Consider the following 23,851-nt stretch of genomic DNA (forward strand, 5'->3'; position numbering starts at 1 on the left):
GACACGGTCGAATGCCTTCTCCAAGTCCACAAAGCACATGTAGACTGGTTGGGCAAACTCCCATGCACCCTCAAGGACCCTGCCGAGAGTATAGAGCTGGTCCACAGTTCCACGACCAGGACGAAAACCACACTGTTCCTCCTGAATCCGAGGTTCGACTATCCGGCGTAGCCTCCTCTCCAGTACACCTGAATAGACCTTACCGGGAAGGCTGAGGAGTGTGATCCCACGATAGTTGGAACACACCCTCCGGTTCCATATATAAACAAACAAACAAAAACTTTGATTAATCTTTGTTCATTTATGATAACGCAATATTTTTTATTCATTAATCACATGTGGTAACCTTGACATCCCTACTTTTTGAGACCTGTTTTTTACTCCAGTTTTGCAAATTTGACGTCATTACGTCATTCCAACCCACCGCCGCCGCCTCCACGGGTATATTGCAGTCCCGTGCTGATGGCGGTAACAGGTACGATATGAGCGCCGGGAAAGCTAGCGGCCTGCAAGGTATTCCCAGCCTCCCGAGGAGACGTGAGTCACATTGCCAACGCGCTCGGCTGGCCGCGGCTATTTGTCATCGTCAGCATCCGCTCCGCTTCCACACGTCTCAATTGTCTGAGCCGCCCGTCGCCCGCCTCCCGAAGCATTTGACTGATGACCTCTCCAGACGTGTGACATGCGCACGTTTGGGCTTTTCTGTGCCCGTGGCGAACGGTGGCATCAACAAAGACTGAATCAGCTCCCCCGGCGGGCTTCGTTGCAGTGAAAGTCACCACAGGACCAGGACACCACATCATTAGGTGACGCTCACTAAGTCCCTCGCATGTTTAAGGCACGAAAGCTCACAAAAATGGATACCATCAAATTAATAGTCAGGCAAGTCCAAAAGTCCAGAATTTTGCACAATTTTTTTGTGATTGTTGCGGCCGAGAAGGCCTGATTTTAAGTTGCAATGTTTTTTTCATCCAATAACATTAAATCAACTTGTGATTTTGTAAATTTTTGTTATTAATGTTTTAAGAGTTCCTTGTATCCTTAACCTCAAAAAGCAGCAGATTTCAACCAAAAAGATACTGTATTGATGTTTTATTCATTTTATACTACTTCAAAAAACACTAGATGGCAGTAAAAGCACATACCGTATTTTTCGGAGTATAAGTCACTCCGGAGTATAAGTCGCACCTGCCGTAAATGCAGCATTTTATACTGGTGTTTAAACTCATTTTAAAATTCTTCTTCTTCTTCTTCTTCTTCTTCTTCTTCTTCTTCTTCTTCTACTAGTATTTAAACTCATTTTAAAATTCTTCTTCTTCTTCTTCTTCTTCTTCTTCTTCTTCTTCTTCTTCTACTAGTATTTAAACTCATTTTAAAATTCTTCTTCTTCTTCTTCTTCTACTAGTATTTAAACTCATTTTTGAATTCTTCTTCTTCTTCTACTAGTATTTGAACTAATTTTAAAATTATTCTTCTTCTTCTACTACTAGTATTTAAACTCATTTTAAAAATTCTTCTTCTTCTTCTACTAGTATTTAAACTCATTTTAAAATTCTTCTTCTTCTTCTTCTACTAGTATTTAAATTCATTTTTAAATTCTTCTTTTTCTTCTTCTTCTTCGCGCCATCGTAGAAGTAGGCTAACTTTTCCTATGTCATCATGCTAACTTTTTTATGCTAGAAATGTTGCTAATTTTATTCATTCAAACCTAAAAATCATGGCTTTTTGATACTTTTGATCTTAGAAGCATGCTAACTTTTCCCATGTTATCATACTAACGTTAGCATTTTATACTAGTATTTAAACTAATTTTTAAATTCTTCTTCTTTTTTTTCTTCTTCTTCTTCTACTAGTATTTAAATTCATTTTTAAATTCTTCTTCTTATTATTATTATTATTATTATTCGCGCCATCGTAGAAGTAGGCTAACTTTTCCTATGTCATCATGCTAACTTTTTTTATGCTAGAAATGTTGCTAATTGTATTCATCCAAACCTAAAAATCATGGCTTTTTGATACTTTTGATCTTAGAAGCATGCTAACTTTTCCCATGTTATCATACTAACGTTAGCATTTTATACTAGTATTTAAACTAATTTTTAAATTCTTCTTCTTTTTTTTCTTCTTCTTCTACTAGTATTTAAATTCATTTTTAAATTCTTCTTCTTATTATTATTATTATTATTATTCGCGCCATCGTAGAAGTAGGCTAACTTTTCCTATGTCATCATGCTAACTTTTTTTATGCTAGAAATGTTGCTAATTGTATTCATCCAAACCTAAAAATCATGGCTTTTTGATACTTTTGATCTTAGAAGCATGCTAACTTTTCCCATGTTATCATACTAACGTTAGCATTTTATACTAGTATTTAAACTAATTTTTAAATTCTTCTTCTTTTTTTTCTTCTTCTTCTACTAGTATTTAAATTCATTTTTAAATTCTTCTTCTTATTATTATTATTATTATTATTCGCGCCATCGTAGAAGTAGGCTAACTTTTCCTATGTCATCATGCTAACTTTTTTTATGCTAGAAATGTTGCTAATTGTATTCATCCAAACCTAAAAATCATGGCTTTTTGATACTTTTGATCTTAGAAGCATGCTAACTTTTCCCATGTTATCATACTAACGTTAGCATTTTATACTAGTATTTAAACTAATTTTTAAATTCTTCTTCTTTTTTTTCTTCTTCTTCTTCTACTAGTATTTAAATTAATTTTTAAATTCTTCTTCTTATTATTATTATTATTATTATTCGCGCCATCGTAGAAGTAGGCTAACTTTTCCTATGTCATCATGCTAACTTTTTTTATGCTAGAAATGTTGCTAATTGTATTCATCCAAACCTAAAAATCATGGCTTTTTGATACTTTTGATCTTAGAAGCATGCTAACTTTTCCCATGTTATCATACTAACGTTAGCATTTTATACTAGTATTTAAACTAATTTTTAAATTCTTCTTCTTTTTTTTCTTCTTCTTCTACTAGTATTTAAATTCATTTTTAAATTCTTCTTCTTCTTCTTATTATTATTATTATTATTCGCGCCATCGTAGAAGTAGGCTAACTTTTCCTATGTCATCATGCTAACTTTTTTTATGCTAGAAATGTTGCTAATTGTATTCATCCAAACCTAAAAATCATGGCTTTTTGATACTTTTGATCTTAGAAGCATGCTAACTTTTCCCATGTTATCATACTAACGTTAGCATTTTATACTAGTATTTAAACTAATTTTTAAATTCTTCTTCTTTTTTTTCTTCTTCTTCTTCTACTAGTATTTAAATTCATTTTTAAATTCTTCTTCTTATTATTATTATTATTATTATTATTATTCGCGCCATCGTAGAAGTAGGCTAACTTTTCCTATGTCATCATGCTAACTTTTTTTATGCTAGAAATGTTGCTAATTGTATTCATCCAAACCTAAAAATCATGGCTTTTTGATACTTTTGATCTTAGAAGCATGCTAACTTTTCCCATGTTATCATACTAACGTTAGCATTTTATACTAGTATTTAAACTAATTTTTAAATTCTTCTTCTTTTTTTTCTTCTTCTTCTTCTACTAGTATTTAAATTCATTTTTAAATTCTTCTTCTTATTATTATTATTATTATTATTCGCGCCATCGTAGAAGTAGGCTAACTTTTCCTATGTCATCATGCTAACTTTTTTTATGCTAGAAATGTTGCTAATTGTATTCATCCAAACCTAAAAATCATGGCTTTTTGATACTTTTGATCTTAGAAGCATGCTAACTTTTCCCATGTTATCATACTAACGTTAGCATTTTATACTAGTATTTAAACTAATTTTTAAATTCTTCTTCTTTTTTTTCTTCTTCTTCTACTAGTATTTAAATTCATTTTTAAATTCTTCTTCTTATTATTATTATTATTATTATTCGCGCCATCGTAGAAGTAGGCTAACTTTTCCTATGTCATCATGCTAACTTTTTTTATGCCAGAAATGTTGCTAATTGTATTCATCCAAACCTAAAAATCATGGCTTTTTGATACTTTTGATCTTAGAAGCATGCTAACTTTTCCCATGTTATCATACTAACGTTAGCATTTTATACTAGTATTTAAACTAATTTTTAAATTCTTCTTCTTTTTTTTCTTCTTCTTCTTCTACTAGTATTTAAATTCATTTTTAAATTCTTCTTCTTATTATTATCATTATTATTATTCGCGCCATCGTAGAAGTAGGCTAACTTTTCCTATGTCATCATGCTAACTTTTTTTATGCTAGAAATGTTGCTAATTGTATTCATCCAAACCTAAAAATCATGGCTTTTTGATACTTTTGATCTTAGAAGCATGCTAACTTTTCCCATGTTATCATACTAACGTTAGCATTTTATACTAGTATTTAAACTAATTTTTAAATTCTTCTTCTTTTTTTTCTTCTTCTTCTTCTACTAGTATTTAAATTCATTTTTAAATTCTTCTTCTTATTATTATCATTATTATTATTCGCGCCATCGTAGAAGTAGGCTAACTTTTCCTATGTCATCATGCTAACTTTTTTTATGCTAGAAATGTTGCTAATTGTATTCATCCAAACCTAAAAATCATGGCTTTTTGATACTTTTGATCTTAGAAGCATGCTAACTTTTCCCATGTTATCATACTAACGTTAGCATTTCATACTGGTATTTAAACTCTTTTTTAAATTCTTTTTCTTCTTTTTTTTCTTCTTCTTCTTCTACTAGTATTTAAACCCATTTTTAAATTCTTCTTCTTCTTCTTGGCGCTATCGTAGAAGTAGGCTAACTTTTCCTACGTCATCATGCTAACTTTTTTATGCTAGCAATTTTGCTAATTTTAGTCATTCGAACCTACAAATCATGACTTTTGATCATTTTGATCTTAGAAGTATGCTATCTTTTTCCATGTTACCATGCTAACGTTAGCATTTTATACTAGTATCTTCTTCTTCTTGGAAAGACACACTGACTAACTCTGAGACATTCACTCCTGCTGTGCAGCCACACCACAAAAACTATAAACGCTAACACTCTCCTGAGCGCGCGGCCTTTAAAATAAGCTACTAAATGCTCTTTACTGAAATAAACACAGGCGGAACAGAATGAAGCCGGCGGCGGGGAGGTGACTCACGCACCTTTGACGAAGACCTCGGTGAAGCACTTCTCCTCGCCGACCACGCACTCGTAGGCCGCGTCGTCAGACAGGTTGCACTTGTTGATGGTTAGCGTCCGCTTGTTGCCCACGCTCTCAAACACGTACCTGGACGCCACGGCAAGAAGACACAAAGACGTAATGAGCGAGGCTGCTGGAAGACAAGGAGGTGAGTCATCGTGGACAATGACTATTATCTGTTCCTAAAAGTGCAAACACGAAGACGTGATGACACACATTCCGTTGTCAACACAGTGGCAAATGCTAATGCCTACACATACCAGTACATGAAAAAAAAGAGGGATATTTTCCACTTTTAAGCAGACAACAACACCTCAGACTTGGCCTTGGTCCTGCTAGAAGAGATACACACACTCTCACACACACTGATTATTTTCGTATTTGCGTCATGAAGAACCAGCCTGGAGCGAGAGAGGAGGAGAATGGGTGTGTGCTCGGCACATATGCAAGTTAACTTTCAGTTTCAATACCCGTAGCATCCTCGGTGGACAAAAGCATGAGAGACTATTCCAATAAATATTACGATTTGAAATATTTTTTAGGGGAAATATTGCTTATTTTTAACGGTTTTTAACGATCCCCTATCATTTTAGTGGGATTATTTTTTACTGAACTGTCATTGTTCAAAAAATAATAATGATATAAAATCAATGTTGTTATGAAATATTAACTTATTCAATGCTCGAAAATTAATTTTACACATTTTTGGGGAGTACATTGTTGCATATTTTGTGCTTTTGCCATAAAATTTTAGTGGGATATTTTTTTTTTTTAACTGTCATTGTTCAAAAAATTATATAAATGACTTAAAATCAATGTTGTTATGAATTATTGACCTTTTTAAGGCTCCAATTAATTCCCATCAAATATTCCACTTTGAAATATTTTTTTGGGGAAAACATTGCTTATTTTTAACGCTTTTTAACAATCCTCAATAATTTTAATGGGATTATTTTTTATTAAACTGTCATTGTTCAAAAAATACTAATGAATTAAAATCAATGTTGTTGTGAATTATTATCTTATTCAAGGCTTGAATACCACTTTTACACATATTTTGGGGGTACAACGTTGCATATTTAGTGCTTTTGCCTAAAAATTTTAGTGGCATATTTTTTTTTTAAACTGTCATTGTTCAAAAATTATATAAATTACTTAAAATCAATGTTGCTATGAATTATTGACCTTTTTAAGGCTCCGATTAATCCCCATCAAATATTCCACTTTGAAATATTTTTTGGGGGAAAATATTGCTTATTTTTAACGCTTTTTAACGATACACAATCATTTTTGTGGGATTATTTTTTATTAAACGGTCATTGTTCAAAAATACTAATACTAATTGTGTTGACCTTTTTAAGGCTCCAATTACTTCCCATCAAATATTACACTTTGAAATATTTTTTGGGGGAAAATATTGCTTATTTTGAACACTTTTTAACGATCCCCAAGAATTTTAGTGGGATTATTTTTTATTAAACTGTCATTGTTCAAAAAAATAATAATGAATTAAAATCAATGTTGTTATGAATTATTAACTTATTCAAGGCTAAAATACCACTTTTACACATTTTCTGGGGGTATAATGTTGCATATTTAGTGCTTTTGCCCTAAAATTTTCGTGGGATATTTTTTTTAAACTGTCATTGTTCAAAAATTATATAAATGACTTAAAATCAATGTTGCTATGAATTATTGACCTTTTTAAGGCTCCAATTAATTCCCATCAAATATTCCACTTTGAAATATTTTTTGGGGGAAAACATTGCTTATTTTTAACGCTTTTTAACAATCCTCAATAATTTTAATGGGATTATTTTTTATTAAACTGTCATTGTTCAAAAAATACTAATGAATTAAAATCAATGTTGTTATGAATTATTACCTTATTCAAGGCTTGAATACCACTTTTACACATATTTTGGGGGTACAACGTTGCATATTTAGTGCTTTTGCCTAAAAATTTTAGTGGCATTTTTTTTTTTAAACTGTCATTGTTCAAAAATTATATAAATTACTTAAAATCAATGTTGCTATGAATTATTGACCTTTTTAAGGCTCCGATTAATTCCCATCAAATATTCCACTTTGAAATATTTTTTGGGGAAAAATATTGCTTATTTTTAACGCTTTTTAACGATACACAATAATTTTTGTGGGATTATTTTTTATTAAACGGTCATTGTTCAAAAATACTAATACTAATTGTGTTGACTTTTTTAAGGCTCCAATTACTTCCCATCAAATATTACACTTTGAAATATTTTTGGGGGGAAAATATTGCTTCTTTTTAACGCTTTTTAACAATCCCCAATAATTTTAGTGGGATTATTTTTTATTAAACTGTCATTGTTCAAAAAAATAATAATGAATTAAAATCAATGTTGTTATGAATTATTAACTTATTCAAGGCTGAAATACCACTTTTACACATTTTCTGGGGGTATAATGTTGCATATTTAGTGCTTTTGCCCTAAAATTTTCGTGGGATATTTTTTTTAAACTGTCATTGTTCAAAAATTATATAAATTACTTAAAATCAATGTTGCTATGAATTATTGACCTTTTTAAGGCTCCGATTAATTCCCATCAAATATCCCACTTTGAAATATTTTTTTGGGGAAAATATTGCTTATTTTGAACACTTTTTAACGATCCCCAAGAATTTTAGTGGGATTATTTTTTATTAAACTGTCATCGTTCAAAAAATAATAATGAATTAAAATCAATGTTGTTATGAAATATTAACTTATTCAATGCTCAAAAATTAATTTTACACATTTTTGGGGAGTACAATGTTGCATATTTTGTGCTTTTGCCATAAAATTTTAGTGGGATATTTTTTTTTTTTAACTGTCATTGTTCAAAAAATTATATAAATGACTTAAAATCAATGTTGTTATGAATTATTGACCTTTTTAAGGCTCCAATTAATTCCCATCAAATATTCCACTTTGAAATATTTTTGGGGGGAAAACATTGCTTATTTTTAACGCTTTTTAACAATCCTCAATAATTTTAATGGGATTATTTTTTATTAAACTGTCATTGTTCAAAAAATACTAATGAATTAAAATCAATGTTGTTATGAATTATTACCTTATTCAAGGCTTCAATACCACTTTTACACATATTTTGGGGGTACAACGTTGCATATTTAGTGCTTTTGCCTAAAAATTTTAGTGGCATATTTTTTTTTTAAACTGTCATTGTTCAAAAATTATATAAATTACTTAAAATCAATGTTGCTATGAATTATTGACCTTTTTAAGGCTCCGATTAATTCCCATCAAATATTCCACTTTGAAATATTTTTTGGGGAAAAATATTGCTTATTTTTAACGCTTTTTAACGATACACAATAATTTTTGTGGGATTATTTTTTATTAAACGGTCATTGTTCAAAAATACTAATACTAATTGTGTTGACCTTTTTAAGGCTCCAATTACTTCCCATCAAATATTACACTTTGAAATATTTTTGGGGGGAAAATATTGCTTCTTTTTAACGCTTTTTAACAATCCCCAATAATTTTAGTGGGATTATTTTTTATTAAACTGTCATTGTTCAAAAAAATAATAATGAATTAAAATCAATGTTGTTATGAATTATTAACTTATTCAAGGCTGAAATACCACTTTTACACATTTTCTGGGGGTATAATGTTGCATATTTAGTGCTTTTGCCCTAAAATTTTCGTGGGATATTTTTTTTAAACTGTCATTGTTCAAAAATTATATAAATGACTAAAAATCAATGTTGCTATGAATTATTGAACTTTTTAAGGCTCCAATTAATTCCCATCAAATATCCCACTTTGAAATATTTTTTGGAGGAAAATATTGCTTATTTTGAACACTTTTTAACGATCCCCAAGAATTTTAGTGGGATTATTTTTTATTAAACTGTCATCGTTCAAAAAATAATAATGAATTAAAATCAATGTTGTTATGAAATATTAACTTATTCAATGCTCAAAAGTTAATTTTACACATTTTTGGGGAGTACAATGTTGCATATTTTGTGCTTTTGCCATAAAATTTTAGTGGGATATTTTTTTTTTTTAACTGTCATTGTTCAAAAAATTATATAAATGACTTAAAATCAATGTTGTTATGAATTATTGACCTTTTTAAGGCTCCAATTAATTCCCATCAAATATTCCACTTTGAAATATTTTTTGGGGGAAAACATTGCTTATTTTTAACGCTTTTTAACAATCCTCAATAATTTTAATGGGATTATTTTTTATTAAACTGTCATTGTTCAAAAAATACTAATGAATTAAAATCAATGTTGTTATGAATTATTACCTTATTCAAGGCTTGAATACCACTTTTACACATATTTTGGGGGTACAACGTTGCATATTTAGTGCTTTTGCCTAAAAATTTTAGTGGCATATTTTTTTTTTAAACTGTCATTGTTCAAAAATTATATAAATTACTTAAAATCAATGTTGCTATGAATTATTGACCTTTTTAAGGCTCCGATTAATTCCCATCAAATATTCCACTTTGAAATATTTTTTGGGGAAAAATATTGCTTATTTTTAACGCTTTTTAACGATACACAATAATTTTTGTGGGATTATTTTTTATTAAACGGTCATTGTTCAAAAATACTAATACTAATTGTGTTGACCTTTTTAAGGCTCCAATTACTTCCCATCAAATATTACACTTTGAAATATTTTTGGGGGGAAAATATTGCTTCTTTTTAACGCTTTTTAACAATCCCCAATAATTTTAGTGGGATTATTTTTTATTAAACTGTCATTGTTCAAAAAAATAATAATGAATTAAAATCAATGTTGTTATGAATTATTAACTTATTCAAGGCTGAAATACCACTTTTACACATTTTCTGGGGGTATAATGTTGCATATTTAGTGCTTTTGCCCTAAAATTTTCGTGGGATATTTTTTTTAAACTGTCATTGTTCAAAAATTATATAAATGACTAAAAATCAATGTTGCTATGAATTATTGAACTTTTTAAGGCTCCAATTAATTCCCATCAAATATCCCACTTTGAAATATTTTTGGGGGGAAAATATTGCTTATTTTGAACACTTTTTAACGATCCCCAAGAATTTTAGTGGGATTATTTTTTATTAAACTGTCATCGTTCAAAAAATAATAATGAATTAAAATCAATGTTGTTATGAAATATTAACTTATTCAATGCTCAAAAATTAATTTTACACATTTTTGGGGAGTACAATGTTGCATATTTTGTGCTTTTGCCATAAAATTTTAGTGGGATATTTTTTTTTTTTAACTGTCATTGTTCAAAAAATTATATAAATGACTTAAAATCAATGTTGTTATGAATTATTGACCTTTTTAAGGCTCCAATTAATTCCCATCAAATATTCCACTTTGAAATATTTTTTGGGGGAAAACATTGCTTATTTTTAACGCTTTTTAACAATCCTCAATAATTTTAATGGGATTATTTTTTATTAAACTGTCATTGTTCAAAAAATACTAATGAATTAAAATCAATGTTGTTATGAATTATTACCTTATTCAAGGCTTGAATACCACTTTTACACATATTTTGGGGGTACAACGTTGCATATTTAGTGCTTTTGCCTAAAAATTTTAGTGGCATTTTTTTTTTTTAAACTGTCATTGTTCAAAAATTATATAAATTACTTAAAATCAATGTTGCTATGAATTATTGACCTTTTTAAGGCTCCGATTAATCCCCATCAAATATTCCACTTTGAAATATTTTTTGGGGGAAAATATTGCTTATTTTTAACGCTTTTTAACGATACACAATAATTTTTGTGGGATTATTTTTTATTAAACGGTCATTGTTCAAAAATACTAATACTAATTGTGTTGACCTTTTTAAGGCTCCAATTACTTCCCATCAAATATTACACTTTGAAATATTTTTGGGGGGAAAATATTGCTTCTTTTTAACGCTTTTTAACAATCCCCAATAATTTTAGTGGGATTATTTTTTATTAAACTGTCATTGTTCAAAAAAATAATAATGAATTAAAATCAATGTTGTTATGAATTATTAACTTATTCAAGGCTGAAATACCACTTTTACACATTTTCTGGGGGTATAATTTTGCATATTTAGTGCTTTTGCCCTAAAATTTTCGTGGGATATTTTTTTTAAACTGTCATTGTTCAAAAATTATATAAATGACTAAAAATCAATGTTGCTATGAATTATTGAACTTTTTAAGGCTCCAATTAATTCCCATCAAATATCCCACTTTGAAATATTTTTGGGGGGAAAATATTGCTTATTTTGAACACTTTTTAACGATCCCCAAGAATTTTAGTGGGATTATTTTTTATTAAACTGTCATCGTTCAAAAAATAATAATGAATTAAAATCAATGTTGTTATGAATGATTAACTTATTCAAGGCTCAAATACCACTTTTACACATTTTTGGGGGGTACATTGTTGCATATTTTATGCTTTTGCCATAAAATGTTAGTGGGATATTTTTTTTAAACTGCCATTGTTCAAAAATTATATAATTGACTTAAAATCAATGTTGTTATGAATGTCTGACCTTTTTAAGGCTCCAATTACTTCCCATCAAATATTCCACTTTGAAATTTTTTGGGAGAAAATATTGCATATTTTGTGTGTTTGCCATAGAAAATGATTTATTTGACAAAGGGCATAAAAAACAAACAAATAAAAAACGTTAAAAAAATAAAATAACAACTTATAATGATTAATCTAAAGTTGATCTCAAGACTTAAGTGTTGAAAGTAAAAAAACAAAAACAATTATGACTTATTTTTAACACTTTTTAACGATCCCCAAGAATTTTAGTCAGATTTTTTTTATTTCAACTGTCATTGTTCAAAAAATACTACTGACTTAAAATCCATGTTTTTATGAATTACTAACTTTTTACACATTTTGGGGGATACAATGTTGCATATTTTGTGCTTTTGCCATAAAACTTGAGTGGGATATATATATTTTTTTAATTTTCATTGTTAAAAAAATATTTAAATGACTTCAAATCAATGTTGTTATGAATTATTGACCTATTTAAGGCTTAAATTACTTACATCAAATAGTCCAATTTGAAATGTTTTTTGGGGAAAATATTGCATATTTTGTGTGTTTGCCGTAAAAAAAGATTTCTTTGACAAAAGGTATAAAAGAAAAAAAATACAAAACTTAAAAAATAATAGAAACTTATAATTGACGGATGAATCTGAAGTTGATCTCGAGACTTAAGTGTTGAAAGTAAAAAAAAAAGTATGACTTATTTTCAAGACTTTTTAACAAGTCCCAATCATTTTAGTCAGATTTTTTTTTTAAACTGTCATTGTTCAAAAAATACTAATGAATCAATGTTGTTACAAGGCTCATCTTTTACACATCATTTGGAGGTACAATGTTGCATATTTTGTTTTTTTGCCATAAAAAAAAACAACAGGATTTTCTTTGAAAAAAAGGGCATAAAACATAAAAATAAATGTTTTTACTTTATATGTGAAGTTGATTGAGAGATTTAAGATTGAATAATAATGAAAAATAATAATAAATGACTTGTTTTTAACATTTTTATGACTGAGACCAATCTAGGTGCCCGGGACCAAACATGAGGCGAGGCCTTATGGTACAAACCCCCGTTTCCATATGAGTTGGGAAATTGTGTTGGATGTAAATATAAACGGAATACAATGATTTGCAAATCATTTTTAAGCCATATTCAGTTGAATATGCTACCAAGACAACATATTTGATGTTCAAACTGATAAACTTTTTTTTTTTTTGCAAATAATCATTACCTTTAGAATTTGATGCCAGCAACACATGACAAAGAAGTTGGGAAAGGTGGCAATAAATACTGATAAAGTTGAGGAATGCTCATCAAAAACTTATTTGGAACATCCCACAGGTGAACAGGAAAATTGGGAACAGGTGGGTGCCATGATTGGGTATAAAAGTAGATTCCATGAAATGCTCAGTCATTCACAAACAAGGATGGGGCGAGGGTCACCACTTTGTCAACAAATGCGTGAGCAAATTGTTGAACAGTTTAAGAAAAACCTTTCTCAACCAGCTATTGCAAGGAATTTAGGGATTTCACCAGCTACGGTCCATAATATCATCAAAGGGTTCAGAGAATCTGGAGAAATCACTGCACGTAAGCAGCTAAGCCCGTGACCTTCGATCCCTCAGGCTGTACTGCATCAACAAGCGACAACAGTGTGTAAAGGATATCACCACATGGGCTCAGGAACACTTCAGAAACCCACTGTCAGTAACTACAGTTGGTTGCTACATCTGTAAGTGCAAGATAAAACTCTCCTATGCAAGGCGAAAACCCTTTATCAACAACACCCAGAAACGCCGTCGGCTTCGCTGGGCCTGAGCTTATCTAAGATGGACTGATACAAAGTGGAAAAGTGTTCTGTGGTCTGAGGAGTCCACATTTCAAATTGTTTTTGGAAACTGTGGACGTCGTGTCCTCCGGACTAAAGAGGAAAAGAACCATCCGGATTGTTATAAGCGCAAAGTTGAAAAGCCAGCATCTGTGATGGTATGGGGGTGTATTAGTGCCCAAGACATGGGTAACTTACCACATCTGTGAAGGCGCCATTAATGCTGAAAGGTACATACAGGTTTTGGAGCAACAAATGCTGCCATCCAAGCAACGTTACCATGGACGCCCCTGCTTATTTCAGCAAGACAATGCCAAGCCACATGTTACATCAACGTGGCTTCATAGTAAAAGAGTGCGGGTACTAGACTGGCCTGCCTGTAGTCCAAACCTGTCTCCCATTGAAAATGTGTGGCGCATTATGAAGCCTAAAATACCACAACGGAGACCCCCGGACTGTTGAACAACTTAAGCTGTACATCAAGCAAGAATGGGAAAGAATTCCACCTGAAAAGCTTAAAAAATGTGTCTTCTCAGATCCCAAACGTTTACTGAGTGTTGTTAAAAGGAAAGGCCATGCAACACAGTGGTGAACATGCCCTTTCCCAACTACTTTGGCACGTGTTGCAGCCATGAAATTCTAAGTTAATTATTATTTACAAAAAAACATCAAATATGTTGTCTTTGTAATGCATTCAATTGAATATGGGTTGAACAGGATTTGCAAATCATTGTATTCCGTTTATATTTACATCTAACACAATTTCCCAACTCATATGGAAACGGGGTTTGTAAAAAAAAAAAAATGTATATGCTGTATTGTATAAGGGACAAGAGGTAGGGTTTTGAAAATGAAAAATATTTTCCAGTGTGCGGCCCTCAGTGGAAAAAGTTTGGTCATCTGTGCTATAATCAGATTTTTGATGATGAAAATACTTGTCCCAGCAGGCCCAAGACATTGAAACAACGTTGAGAACTAGTTGAATTACAGGTAAAAGCCAGTAAATTAGAATATTTTGAAAAACTTGATTTATTTCAGTAATTGCATTCAAAAGGTGTAACTTGTACATTATATTTATTCATTGCACACAGACTGATGCATTCAAATGTTTATTTCATTTAATTTTGATTATTTGAAGTGGCAACAAATAAAAATCCAAAATTCCGTGTGTCACAAAATTAGAATATTACTTAAGGCTAATACAAAAAAGGGATTTTTAGAAATGTTGGCCAACTGAAAAGTATGAAAATGAAAAATATGAGCATGTACAATACTCAATACTTGGTTGGAGCTCCTTTTGCCTCAATTACTGCGTTAATGCGGCGTGGCATGGAGTCGATGAGTTTCTGGCACTGCTCAGGTGTTATGAGAGCCCAGGTTGCTCTGATAGTGGCCTTCAACTCTTCTGCGTTTTTGGGTCTGGCATTCTGCATCTTCCTTTTCACAATACCCCACAGATTTTCTATGGGGCTAAGGTCAGGGGAGTTGGCGGGCCAATTTAGAACAGAAATACCATGGTCCGTAAACCAGGCACGGGTAGATTTTGCGCTGTGTGCAGGCGCCAAGTCCTGTTGGAACTTGAAATCTCCATCTCCATAGAGCAGGTCAGCAGCAGGAAGCATGAAGTGCTCTAAAACTTGCTGGTAGACGGCTGCGTTGACCCTGGATCTCAGGAAACAGAGTGGACCGACACCAGCAGATGACATGGCACCCCAAACCATCACTGATGGTGGAAACTTTACACTAGACTTCAGGCAACGTGGATCCTGTGCCTCTCCTGTCTTCCTCCAGACTCTGGGACCTCGATTTCCAAAGGAAATGCAAAATTTGCATGGTTGGGTGATGGTTTGGGGTGCCATGTCATCTGCTGGTGTCGGTCCACTCTGTTTCCTGAGATCCAGGGTCAACGCAGCCGTCTACCAGCAAGTTTTAGAGCACTTCATGCTTCCTGCTGCTGACCTGCTCTATGGAGATGGAGATTTCAAGATCCAACAGGACTTGGCGCCTGCACACAGTGCAAAATCTACCCGTGCCTGGTTTACGGACCATGGTATTTCTGTTCTAAATTGGCCCGCCAACTCCCCTGACCTTAGCCCCATAGAAAATCTGTGGGGTATTGTGAAAAGGAAGATGCAGAATGCCAGACCCAAAAACGCAGAAGAGTTGAAGGCCACTATCAGAGCAACCTGGGCTCTCATAACACCTGAGCAGTGCCAGAAACTCATCGACTCCATGCCACGCCGCATTAACGCAGTAATTGAGGCAAAAGGAGCTCCAACCAAGTATTGAGTATTGTACATGCTCATATTTTTCATTTTCATACTTTTCAGTTGGCCAACATTTCTAAAAATCCCTTTTTTGTATTAGCCTTAAGTAATATTCTAATTTTGTGACACACGGAATTTTGGATTTTCATTTGTTGCCACTTCAAATCATCAAAATTAAATGAAATAAACATTTGAATGCATCAGTCTGTGTGCAATGAATAAATATAATGTACAAGTTACACCTTTTGAATGCAATTACTGAAATAAATCAAGTTTTTCAAAATATTCTAATTTACTGGCTTTTACCTGTAAGTCCTGACGTTGAGCAACTCAAACCTAACGTTGAAACAACATGCTTTTTGACGACGTTTAATCAATGTTGGGTTCTGACGTTGATTTGACCATTGAATTATGGTCATTTCCCAACCAACAACGTTGATCCAACATTAGACATCAACATTGTCTCAATTTACAAACACAACTATTTTGCGACGTAGTTTCAATGTCAGATTTAAAGGACACGTACGTATAATCAACGTTGTATCGATGTCGCGTGCCCGCTGGGTTAGCGTTACGTCATGACGTCACACACAGAGTGGCGAAGGTCTCACTTGGCCGACGGTTTGATTTCCTGTCCGTTTTTGAGCCACTTGATGGGGGTGTTGGAGTCGGCCACCTCCACGCTCAGCTGGATCTTCTTGCCTTTGTTCACCGAGTACGCCGGCTCCAGCTTCCTGAGGAAGGCTGCAGTGACAACATCCTCGTTAGCGCACCGCCTCGTTAGCCACATTAGCTCATTTGCCGCCGCCGCTCACCGTCGCTCTTCTTGGGCTCCACCGTCTTCATCTTCTTCAGCCTCTTCAACATGCCCCTCAGGTCGGTGATGCCGTACTCGAAGGCGATCTTCTCGTAGTCGCAGGGCTTGGCCGCCTTCAGGATGTCCCACACGTCCACTTCCTCTTTGGGCGCCGCCTGTTGCTTCTTTTGCCTGCGGCGCGCTCGCCACGGTCAGGTCAAAGCTGGGACGGAAAACAAAAATGCAACATTGCGCTTACCTTTTCTTCAGCAGGGCGCTGAAGTCCAGATCGCCGGCGTCTTCGTCTGCGTCTCCTCTGTGGGAGGAAGAACATTTGCTTGTGGCATTCGTTTAAAAAAAAAAAAAAAAAAAGAGTAAAAAGTCCGGAATCCGAACGCTGATCCGGATCAGCTCCAAAATGTAATCACTTGTGCCATTTCTTCAAAATGTCATCAAAATCCACCCATAACTTTTTTTTTACTGTATGGCGCAGGGGTGTCCAAAGTGTGGTCCATCCAATCGTTAGCATTCTAATATTAGCATGCTAGCTTGTTTTTCACAAATTTATCAGGTACACACCTCAGCGTCAAACATTTTGTTACTTGACGAATGCTACTTGATAGCATGCTAACATTTTTGGCTGGCTGTTTTAGCATATTTTATATATATATATATATATATATATATATATATATATATATATATATACATATATATATATATATATATATATATATATTTATGTGTGGGAAAAAAATCACAAGACTATTTCATCTCTACAGGCCTGAACCCACGCCAGGAAACCAGCCAAAAAAGAACAGAAAACGGAACGACATCATCTGGTACAACCCCCCATACAGCAAAAACGTCTCAACGAACATTGGACACAAATTCCTCAATCTGATTGACAAACACTTTCCCAAAGACAACATCCTAAGAAAAGTATTCAACAAGAACAATATTAAATTGAGCTACAGCTGCATGAACAATATACGACAAATCATCTCAAACCACAACAAAACAATTGCAAATGAGCCGTCGGCCCCCAGACAGAGCGACTCCAAAACCAACAAAGGATGTAATTGTCGAAAGAAACCTGATTGCCCTCTCAACGGGGGGTGCTTACAAACATCAGTTGTCTACCAATCTAAGGTAACACGCAAGGACATTAACACATCCGACACATATGTAGGATTAACCGAAGGAGAATTCAAAACCAGATGGAACAATCACAAGGCTTCTTTCAGGAACAAAAACCTGCGAAATACCACAGAACTCAGCAAACACATTTGGGACCTCAAAGACAATAATGTTGAATATTCAATAACATGGCAAATTCTTGCATCCAGCACACCTTACAATAGTGGTAATAAAAGATGCAACCTATGCTTGAAAGAGAAACTGTTTATTATTTACCGTCCAGACCTGTCATCCCTCAACAAGCGCAGCGAAATTGTAACAACATGCCGCCATAGACGGAAACACCTCCTAGGTAACACATGAGCCAATCACCACGCCCCTAGGCCAGCCTGTACCCACCCACTCTGTGCCCTATATAAACCATGGTATGCGAATGCTCCCATTAAAATCTCCTGACGATTGAGGGTACCCCCCCTCATGAAACAGGCCTGTAGAGATGAAATAGTCTTGTGATTTTTTTCCCACACATACATATATTGCGCTCTACTACGGTATCGAGCACTATTTTTTGGATAACCTTATTAAGACATATATATATATATATATATATATATATATATATATATATATATATATATATACACCAGAGTCATGTTTTTGGTACTTTATGTATGCTAATGTCAGCATGCTAACATTTTTTATACATCTTTCAGGTATACATCGCCGAGTAATATATTTTGGTACTTGACGCATGCTACAATTAGTATTTTTGCATTCTAAATTAGCATGCTAGCTTATTTTTCTCAAATTTGTCAGGTTCACACCTCAGCGGCAAACATTTTGTTACTTGACGAATGCTACCTGTTAGCACGCTAACATTTCAAGGATAGCTTTTTTTAGCTAATTTAATAGGTGTATACCAGAGTCATATGTTGGTACTTTATGTATGCTAACATCAGCATGCTAACATTTTTTATACATCTTTCAGGTATACATCACAGAGTAATATATTTTGGTACTTGACGCATGCTACAATTAGTATTTTAGCATTGTAAAATTAGCATGCTAGATAATTTTTTGTACATTTTGCAGGTATACACGGCAGCGTTAAATATTTTGTTATTTGACGAATGTTACCTGTTAGCATGCTATTGTTAGTAGGCTGGATTTTTTGAATCTGATTTTATAGGTATACACCAGAGTCATGTTTTGGTACCTGATGTATGCTAACATTTTGAACACATCTTTCAGGTATACATGGGATGGCGTGGCGCAGTGGAAGAGTGGCCGTGCGCAACCCGAGGGTCCCTGGTTCAATCCCCACCTAGTACCAACCTCGTCATGTCCGCTGTGTCCTGAGCAAGACACTTCACCCTTGCTCCTGATGGGTGCTGGTTAGCGCCTTGCATGGCAGCTCCCTCCATCAGTGTGTGAATGTGTGTGTGAATGGGTAAATGTAGAAGTAGTGTCAAAGCGCTTGGAGTACCTTGAAGGTAGAAAAGCGCTATACAAGTACAACCCATTTATCATTTATTTATTTACATCGCAGAGTAATATATTTTGGTACTTGACACATGCTACAATTAGTATTTTAGCATGCCAACATTAGTATGCTAGCTTTTTATTTTTATTTTGTAGGCATACGCCTCAGCATCAAATATTTTGTTTTTTGACGAATGATACCTGTTAGCGCGCTACTGTTAGTAGGCTAGCTTTTTTTTTAAATCACATTTTATAGGTATACACTAGAGTCATGTTTTGGTACTTGATGTATGCTAACGTCAGCATGCTAACATTTTCAACACATCTTTCAGGTGTACATCGCAGAGTAATATATTTTGGTACTTGACGCATGCTACAGTTAGTATTTTAGCGTGCTAACATGCATGCTAGCTTATTTTAGCAAATTTTGCAGGTATACACCTTAGCGTTAAATATTTTGTTATTTGACGAATGATACTTATTAGCATGCGACTGATAGTAGGCTAGCTTTTTTTTTATCACATTTTATAGGTATACATACCAGAGATGTATGCTAACGTCAGCATGCAAACATTTTTAACACATCTTTAAGGCATAAATCGCAGAGTAATAAATTTTGGTACTTGACGCATGCTACAATAAGTATTTTAGCATTCTAAAATTAGCATGCTAGATAATTTTTTGTACATTTTGCAGGTATACACGTCAGCGTTAAATATTTTGTTATTTGACGAATGATACCTGTTAGCATGCTACTGTTAGTAGGCTAGATTTTTTTTTTATCTGATTTTTTAGGTATACACCAGAGTCATGTTTTGGTACTTGATGTATGCTAACATTTTTAACACATCTTTCAGGTATACATCGTAGAGTAATATATTTTGGTACTTGACGCATGCTACAGTTAGTATTTTAGCATGCTAACATGCATGCTAGCTTATTTTAGCAAATTTTTCATGTATACACCTTAGCGTTAAATATTTTCTTATTTGACGAATGATACCTATTAGCATGCGACTGATAGTAGGCTAGCTTTTTAATAAAATTTTATAGGTATACACCAGAGTCATTGTTTGGTACATGATGTATGCTAATGTCAGCATGCAAACATTTTTAACACATCTTTAAGGTATACATCGCAGAGTAATATATTTTGGTACTTGACGCATGCTACAATTAGTATTTTAGCATTCTAAAATTAGCATGCTAAATAATTTTTTGTACATTTTGCAGGTATCCACCATGGCGTTAAATATTTTCTTATTTGACGAATAATACCTGTTAGCATGCTATTGTTAGTAGGCTAGCTTTTTTTTTTTATCTGATTTTATAGGTATACACCAGAGTTATGTTTTGGTACTTGATGTATGCTAACATTTTTAACACATCTTTCAGGTATACATCGCAGAGTAATATATTTTGGTACTTGACGCATGCTACAGTTAGTATTTTAGCATGCTAATATGCATGCTAGCTTATTTTAGCAAATTTTGCAGGTATACACCATAGCGTTAAATATTTTCTTATTTGACGAATGATACCTATTAGCATGCGACTGATAGTAGGCTAGCTTTTTAATAAAATTTTATAGGTATACACCAGAGTCATTGTTTGGTACATGATGTATGCTAATGTCAGCATGCAAACATTTTTAACACATCTTTAAGGTATACATCGCAGAGTAATATATTTTGGTACTTGACGCATGCTACAATTAGTATTTTAGCATTCTAAAATTAGCATGCTAAATAATTTTTTGTACATTTTGCAGGTATCCACCATGGCGTTAAACATTTTCTTATTTGACGAATAATACCTGTTAGCATGCTATTGTTAGTAGGCTAGCTTTTTTTTTTTATCTGATTTTATAGGTATACACCAGAGTTATGTTTTGGTACTTGATGTATGCTAACATTTTTAACACATCTTTCAGGTATACATCGCAGAGTAATATATTTTGGTACTTGACGCATGCTACAGTTAGTATTTTAGCATGCTAATATGCATGCTAGCTTATTTTAGCAAATTTTGCAGGTATACACCATAGCGTTAAATATTTTCTTATTTGACGAATGATACCTATTAGCATGCGACTGATAGTAGGCTAGCTTTTTAATAAAATTTTATAGGTATACACCAGAGTCATTGTTTGGTACATGATGTATGCTAATGTCAGCATGCAAACATTTTTAACACATCTTTAAGGTATACATCGCAGAGTAATATATTTTGGTACTTGACGCATGCTACAATTAGTATTTTAGCATTCTAAAATTAGCATGCTAAATAATTTTTTGTACATTTTGCAGGTATCCACCATGGCGTTAAACATTTTCTTATTTGACGAATAATACCTGTTAGCATGCTATTGTTAGTAGGCTAGCTTTTTTTTTTTATCTGATTTTATAGGTATACACCAGAGTTATGTTTTGGTACTTGATGTATGCTAACATTTTTAACACATCTTTCAGGTATACATCGCAGAGTAATATATTTTGGTACTTGACGCATGCTACAGTTAGTATTTTAGCATGCTAATATGCATGCTAGCTTATTTTAGCAAATTTTGCAGGTATACACCATAGCGTTAAATATTTTCTTATTTGACGAATGATACCTATTAGCATGCGACTGATAGTAGGCTAGCTTTTTTATCAAATTTTACAGGTATACACCAGAGTCATGTTTTGGTACTTGATGTATGCTAACGTCAGCATGCAAACATTTTAACACATCTTTCAGGTGTACATCGCAGAGTAATATATTTTAGTACTTGACGCATGCTACAATTAGTATTTTAGCATTCTAAAATTAGCATGCTAAATCATTTTTTGTACATTTTGCAGGTATCCACCATGGCGTTAAATATTTTCTTATTTGACGAATAATACCTGTTAGCATGCTATTGTTAGTAGGCTAGCTTTTTTTTTTATCTGATTTTATAGGTATACACCAGAGTTATGTTTTGGTACTTGATGTATGCTAACATTTTTAACACATCTTTCAGGTATACATCGCAGAGTAATATATTTTGGTACTTGACGCATGCTACAGTTAGTATTTTAGCATGCTAATATGCATGCTAGCTTATTTTAGCAAATTTTGCAGGTATACACCATAGCGTTAAATATTTTCTTATTTGACGAATGATACCTATTAGCATGCGACTGATAGTAGGCTAGCTTTTTTATCAAATTTTACAGGTATACACCAGAGTCATGTTTTGGTACTTGATGTATGCTAACGTCAGCATGCAAACATTTTAACACATCTTTCAGGTGTACATCGCAGAGTAATATATTTTAGTACTTGACGCATGCTACAGTTAGTATTTTAGCATGCTAACATTAGTATTCTAGCTTTTTTGTTTTTGCAAATTTTGCTGGTATACACCTCAGCGTCAAATATTTTGTTATTTGACGAATGACACCTGTTAGCATGCTACTGTTAGTAGGCTACATTTTTAATCAAATTTTATAGGAATACACCAGAGTCATATTTTGGTACTTCATGTATGCTAACGTCAGCATGCTAACATTTTTAACACCTTCCAGGTATACATCACAGAGTAATATATTTTTGTACTTGACGTATGCTACAGTTAATATTTTAGCATGCTAGCTTTTTCAGCAAATTCTGCAGGTATACACCACAGAGTCATATATTTTGGTATTTAACTAATGCCAACTATAAGTGGGCTATTGTTAGCATGTTCGCATAGTACTGTTAGCATGATAACTTTTTAAACTAAATTTGCTCATTACTCAATTTTTGTCACCTGAAGCTGTCTGGCCAGCATGCTAACTGTTAGCATTTTAGCATTCACACAAATGTTCTTCCAAAATTGCATTTTCTAGTTCTTTGAAAAAAATCTACATATTGTACTGTTTTTTCCGGAAAAACTCTTTGGCCCTCAGTAGAAAAGGTTTGGGCACCCATGGTATTGCGTAATGAATGTCACGTCTCTGTGGGTGGAGGCGGGGCCACTAATATACTGTAAACACACAAATGTGAATATAGCAAACGTATGGTAAACGTATGATTCCATTCAGATCCTTGGGGTGAAGATTCGATTCAGAATTGGTTCTCAATTCGACACGATTCCCATAATATATTATTTGGTGTCTAAATGATAATAAAACATTTTCCCAAAAGGTTACAGGTTACAAAATCTCCTCTTGGCTGCTGACGTACGACTTATACGTGCAGTGTTGGCCAAAAAAACGTCTTTTTAAAAATGTATTTAAAAAATTTAATTTAGCCAAAATCACAGAACGGTAACCAATTAAATCCAATCCCAGCTTTACAATATTTGGAATAGAAATTCACAAACAACTAAGAAGACAAACAACAATACTAAAAAAAAGGAAAACCATAAAATGTATGAAAGCAACAGAATCAATAATAATAATATCATCAATAATAGTTGTTTAATGTTTTAACGCAAAATCGATTCTAAACCACCCCCCCGAAAAAAATACATATATATATAGGGGATGTTTATTTATTTTATATTTATTTATAAAATCCCCTGATTCCCCTGTTTTGAAACAGGCTTATAGCAATGAAATAGCTTCTGTGTTTTTTCTTGACCTAACGT

The 23,851-nt window shown here is 33.1% G+C and overlaps 1 protein-coding gene across 2 annotated transcripts in view; it reads right to left on the minus strand.

The window, feature by feature from the left end:
* mybpc2a (myosin binding protein Ca) overlaps positions 1-23,851 on the minus strand; it is a 96,383-nt gene that overhangs the window by 56,298 nt on the left and 16,234 nt on the right. For both annotated transcript variants that reach the window (XM_061981394.1, XM_061981395.1), the window contains exons 5-8: positions 16,889-16,945; positions 16,649-16,821; positions 16,445-16,577; positions 5,134-5,258 (exon numbers count right to left, since the gene is read on the minus strand). In XM_061981394.1, the coding sequence (XP_061837378.1) occupies positions 5,134-5,258; positions 16,445-16,577; positions 16,649-16,821; positions 16,889-16,945 (488 nt within the window). The remainder of the gene's footprint in view (positions 1-5,133; positions 5,259-16,444; positions 16,578-16,648; positions 16,822-16,888; positions 16,946-23,851) is intronic.

Source organism: Nerophis lumbriciformis, linkage group LG24, assembly GCF_033978685.3.
Source record: "Nerophis lumbriciformis linkage group LG24, RoL_Nlum_v2.1, whole genome shotgun sequence".
NCBI lineage: Eukaryota > Metazoa > Chordata > Actinopteri > Syngnathiformes > Syngnathidae > Nerophis > Nerophis lumbriciformis.